This window comes from Sitodiplosis mosellana, unplaced genomic scaffold (assembly GCF_009176505.1).
Source record: "Sitodiplosis mosellana isolate CC-2019 unplaced genomic scaffold, AAFC_SMos_1.0 Smas_scaffold_6197, whole genome shotgun sequence".
NCBI lineage: Eukaryota > Metazoa > Arthropoda > Insecta > Diptera > Cecidomyiidae > Sitodiplosis > Sitodiplosis mosellana.
Window position 1 is genome coordinate 1,106,906 of NW_022601438.1, and position 6,033 is coordinate 1,112,938.

Here is a 6,033-nt window from a genome sequence, read left to right on the forward strand (position 1 = left end):
AGGAATTTTATGAGGTGATAGTCTACTATCACTGGCTCTTAGTCTATTATTATTAGGGTTTTTGTTTTTAAGTATAAATGTGTCAGTGAGCATAAAAATGGGAATACAGATCTGTTACAGCAACAACCGAACATAAAATATTGTTCCCAAAAAACGTTACATGAATTTCTATCCAACGCGAGTGTAACATCAGTTGCATTAGAAACAGTATTAGCTCATGTTACACTCGCGTTGGATAGAAATTCATGTAACGTTTTTAGTGAACAATATTTTATGTTCGGTTGTTGCTGTAACAGATCTGTATTCCCATTTTTATGCTCAGCGACACAAATGAACCGTTGCGAGAAACAAATTCCCTCAGAACATTTCAGTTTGACATGAATTTTTTTTTATATAGAGTTTATGTATAACAACAAATCCATATGAAAAAAATTTCATGTTGCACTTTAAAACTGAAATATTCTGTGGGAGTTTGTTTGTCGCAACGGTTCAAATGTTTAATTGGTTCAAGTTTCTCAGCCAAACCATTTTGTTTACCAGTAGATGCCAAACAAAATCGAACGAATTTGGTTGTCTTCTTTGTGTTGCACCTTGAATGATTGAAGAAGCGCACAGAACACCGATGACTTACCGATAAAATTGAAGTGCATATCCTCTTAACAATTTGCTTCAAAGCGAAAATGCAGCAATGATTGCATGCATACAAATTGTACCAAGCAATTCGATTGAGCGCATTTCATTCTATTCTTTTCGTGTAGCTAATTTATTTGCAATTCCATTACCGAGATGATGTTGATCGCTGCCAAAATCGAGTGTGCCCTCCTTATCTCTCACCTTCAAATCGCGATGCAAGACGACAAATTCCGGATGAAGACGAGACATTCGAATTTCATTTTCTCGTGCAGATGTTTTATACTTTGGCAGATTTGTATTTGTGTTTGTGTTGATTTCATTTTGAGCTGAATTTTTTTTTTTTCTCTATTGTGGTTCATTCACTTTTTCTTAAAGCATGCTGCAATTTCAAGAGACAAGATTTGACATTGAATTGAACATCTGATAAAGCGGAATACGTTCGATTTATTTGTTATCGCTGGCGTTCTTGCGCTGTTGCTGCTACTGTTGCTGTACCAAATGAAAACCGCCATTTGAAAGTGCAGAGGATGTGTTGTGTAGAACATTTTGTGTTACGTGTTTTTTTCTTTGGTGACCTTCAAACTTTTTCTTACACGTGTGCTCACCCTCTTGTTCTTATTTGCCCCGGATTTTTCGGAGTTGCATTTTTGCGCGCTCATTTCGTTCCGAGTACAAGAGAGCACGGAAAAAGAGCAATGGAATTTATTTATTTTTATTTCACGTCTTCAACCAGTGACAATCGATGGCTTGGTATTGAATTTAATTTTGGTACACGAACGCATTCGCAATCACATATTGACATACATATTATTATTTTAAGCATGCTCGTTTTGTCTTCAGCTGTAAACAAAATGTGTCACGTTGCAGCTTGGAAAAACGAAGTTGCGAAAAAATACACACACACATACACAACAGAAATATAATGTAAAAGTGATAAAACAGGAGAGTGCTTTCGTTTTGCTGCTAGATGTGCATCATGTTCTTCACACGGAACATGAACAACGAACCCCTGGCCATTTTGTTTTCGAGTAAGCTACGGAGTTTTTAGTGAAAGTACAACACGAGGAAATTAGTTATGTATTCCATTCGGCGAATGGTATTTGCGCGCAGATTTTCGAGAGACCAGATGCGTTGTTACTATTTTACACATATATCGGTTTTGTATAGAAAAAAATCTCGGTGAAAACGAGTGGGATACAGAGAAAGAGAAAGACGCGTGCCAAAAGCACAGCAGTTTTCTGCATTTACAATGCGAACACTTCAGCACATTCGACATGCGTAATTCAAAATTTGAATTTCAAATGATAAATTCGTGTGAGAATTTCAAATAGTGCCTTATTGTGTAGGTTTCAGTCCATCTAAACCCCTCGCTCTGAGGAGAAAAACCAGTGAAAATATTCAAGAATCACGAACTGAAATTAATTTATCATATTTTATGTCGACAAACAAGACTAATTTGATATTGCTGTTTTTGGCGCGAATTTTTTTTTTTCATTCACTTTTCATTTTTTTCTTTTCAACGTTACATTGAGTGTTGACTGTAGACACAAAAACAAAATAATTTCCATGATAATAATGATGAAACAATTGTACACACTCACACACACATTTAGGTCAAAAGTGGCTGCATTGCTTCTGGAAAAGCATTTACAAATCAACGGTATAGCTGTGCAACGGCAGAGTATACATCAAGTTGAACCATGCGCCATTACGAAAATGCGAAGAGAGAAAAAAGCCGCCCGAACGCTCGGAATAATAATGAGTGCATTTTTAGCATGCTGGTTGCCGTTCTTTTTATGGTAAATTTTTGGTCTGTTTATTCGTTCATTGCATTTCACTTTGTTCCGTTTATCTTTTGATCGCGTTCAATTTTCGCGCCCAACGTCGTTTTTCTGTGCAATTTTTTTCTTCAGTTTTCTGTGTTGATTCTATTTTGCATTTCTTTGTTCGGCTGTTTCGTATATGCAATGACGACGTCTAAGTTCATACACAATTTGTGTGATTTTAGAACGGAGAGAGAGAGAGAGAGAGAGAAAGTCGAGTTTCTGTGTTTTTTTTTCCATTCTAGATGCATATCGTTGGCCGGATTTGTTTGAATGTTGAAAACTTCAAATGGGTTCGAAATATGCAAATCGACATTTCGCGATTCAAACATCGGTTGATTTGACAATTGAATGACGGTTTCATTATTGCATCCTGATTTTTGTTGGTTGAAAACCCGTGCGCACGGATGAGATTAGCATACGAAACGGCCGACTCAATGGAATCGTATCTCCTTTCAAACACAAACAACATGTTTTGATGTTGGCACATTGCCAAACTAACCAAACATTTTCTTTGTTCGTTTTATTGACTCACGATTTTTCTTTTTCTTTTCTTTTGGGGTTGGGGCCATGCAAATTGATTTTTGCATTTTAAATTCAAAGGTACAACATTTCATCGATGTGCGGCGAAGCATGCGCTACACCACGTGTTATCGTCACAATTGTCTTTTGGATCGGCTACTTCAATTCTGGTAAATATCTAGCGCGACGATTCAATGAAAAAAATACATGGAAGAAGTAAAATCAGTGCAAAAATATAAGCTTAATTCATCCTTTCCCTTCAATTCAGCGCTGAATCCCGTTATTTATGCGTACTTCAACCGAGAATTTCGCTATGCTTTCCAACGGACATTGAAGGTATGATCCGAGTAATTTTTTTTCTTTAACACTTTGAAATGTTCCAATTTTCATTTTTACGTTTAACAATTTAACTCATACATATCTATTCTGTCTCCTCCCCAACCCCATTCACATATTCCGCGCAACCACACCTTGTCTTAATTTACATATTTAGAATTTGGAATTGTACACCACAGTCGAATAGTTTTTACAACTTATGTTTTTTTTTCTCGAATTATCCGTTATCATTACAACTCAAAAGAAAACCAAAAAAAAAAATATAAGCAATGTAGATTCCATTAGAAAATTGTGTTCGTCCCGTTCATTTTCGTATTGAAACGAAATAAGAAGACAATTTAAATTTGATCCATTGAACACGCACATCGCACATTCTATAACATTCGACATTTCTGATTTAATCAAAATTTGAGCGATCGAAAAAAATCGAGATAAAAAAAAATGATATCGAAAAACACCCAATTGGAAAGCATTTTTAATTTAAGTATGAAGAACGTATTCTATATATCCCTTGTAGATATTTTTTGTAGTCAAAACAAGTATATATATTTTATGTAGATGTAGAGATAGTCTCGCTGATAAATCGAATCAACAACGTTCGCACACAAAATACAAGTGAAAAAATAGAGACAGTGAGATTGAAATGGGAAAAGAATAGAGGAAGAAAAAAGACTTAACTTATAATCGGAATCGATTCCGAACGTTGTTTTCAGCCAGAGAACAATCCCTCTGTATCGCTGTGTGTATTTGTCTATCTTCTGTATAAGTGTGAAAACCCCTTGTGTAAATAACACCATCAAACATTCTTTGATTATTATGATTTGTTGATTGTGACGTCCGTTCAATTAGCAGTTTTTCTCTGTATCCACCCCCACTCTTGCCACACAAATCGCCACTCCTCTGATAATTGCAATTGGATATTCATCACATTCATATTTATTTTTCATGTTTGTGCATGTTTTCAGAACGAAAAACTAAAATCATTTAATAATTCAAAAACAAACAACCAAACAAAAAATTATTATCAATGTTTAATGTTCTATCGTTTCTCTCTCTTCTTTCTTTCTGGTTCTATTCTCTCTTCTCACCCTGTTTCTGTATGTCAATGTCAACGAATGAAAAACAAAAAACTTAACAACTCACATACACACTCTGCTCAAAATGCGCAATACCATTCTGCTTGCAAATCAAAACTAAACTGTAATGGCATACTAACAATACACAAAATTACTTACTTTGAATGATTTCTTGGTTGGAACGGAATTCGCATTGAACAATAATAATACCAAAAAAAAAAAACAAAACCCTCCCCCACATAAATATACACACGACTTTTGGGATTGAATGAAATTCGCACACACAATTCCAACAAAAAATCCAACTGACAGAATTGCTGTTCATTTCAACATATTAATTGTAAGATAAGCGATCGTGGACATTTACCACCCTACATACACTCAACCGCATCATCCGAAATTCATATGAACTCAATACGACCGCCAAATACTGATGGGAATAACTGACATTTAGATTTTTAATTTGTTTTTTTTTTTTTCATTAAATCTCTATCTCTGTTTTAATGTACGTGTTGTGTGTACAGAAAACTGAACGAAAATTCTACAATAGCAACAGCTATAACAACAGCACGCATACCTGCAATGTGAACAACAACAGCAACGCCAGCTTCCGACGAAACTGTATATAAACAATGTATAATTATAGGGACAGAAGCACAAACAACCAACCTCCCCCCCTTAATCATCGATACTAATCGAAATTTCGCCAGCTCTGTCTGTTTAAAAAAAAATGAACCAAACAAAAACAGAAAATCCACAACAAAAATAATGAAAACCAGGAGCTTAGACATCTATTTTCCTAGACTTTGAATGATTCATTTGTTTTGGTACTTGAAGAAATATTTTTTTTTTTCATTTTACGTGTACACAAGTCACAATTATTTCGATTCACTTGCGATTGTGTGTGTGTCATTCAGTTTACTATTTGTTATTTGTACAAACACTGGAATGATTTCCAGAAATTCCAATTCTCAAAGTGAATCTAAGTTAAACACAAACCAAACCAAATCAAACCAAACCAAACTAATACCTCCAAATATTTGAATTTATTATTAAGAAATTGTCAAATGTTGTCGTTTGACTTGAATTTACTTATTTTTGAATACTATTGCAAACACCCAAAGAGAAACCAAAAATTATATATAAATATTACATACAAACAAGAAGAACCTAGTCAATCAACACCATTGTTAGTGAAATCATGTCTAGGTAATTTGAGGTAAAAAATAGTAACATACAGAAATTAAAAACAAGACCGCAGAGCGGAGCAAAGCGTTCTTGAAGCTTGTAAATTTAAGGAGTTTAATTAATTTAATGTTTCTCATCAAATTATTATCGTAAGCACTACATGGAATGTAGTTTTAATGCAGATCATTTTAATATTGTCAAAAATAATTAAATAAATTTACATGTTGATATTGTATTCTTCACTTATGTGTTTTATGTACATTCAATGTGAACGGTCATTGTAAATTATTTCACATTGGTAACGAAAAAAGTGTAAATTTTTTTTTTTTTGAGTTATCTCAAGAACATGACTTTATTTCATTTTTGCAATTGGGCGTAATTGCTTCATTTCAAATAAAAAATATGGATATTAAAATGAATCAATTTTCGGTCCAAAAAAATGGCCTAAATACTCT

General features: G+C 34.1%; 1 protein-coding gene across 3 annotated transcripts in view; it reads left to right on the forward strand.

The window, feature by feature from the left end:
* Positions 1-5,742, forward strand: part of LOC129577526 (octopamine receptor beta-1R-like) — a 54,660-nt gene extending 48,918 nt beyond the window's left edge. For 2 of the 3 annotated variants that reach the window (XM_055464760.1, XM_055464761.1), the window contains exons 6-9: positions 2,247-2,432; positions 3,060-3,148; positions 3,247-3,314; positions 4,703-5,742. In XM_055464760.1, the coding sequence (XP_055320735.1) occupies positions 2,247-2,432; positions 3,060-3,148; positions 3,247-3,314; positions 4,703-4,837 (478 nt within the window). In that variant the 3' untranslated portion in view covers positions 4,838-5,742. Of the gene's footprint in view, positions 1-2,246; positions 2,433-3,059; positions 3,149-3,246; positions 3,315-3,471; positions 3,768-4,702 lie in introns of those variants that run through there. The other variant, XM_055464762.1, reaches the window with a different exon arrangement.
* The last annotated feature ends 291 nt before the right edge of the window (positions 5,743-6,033 follow it).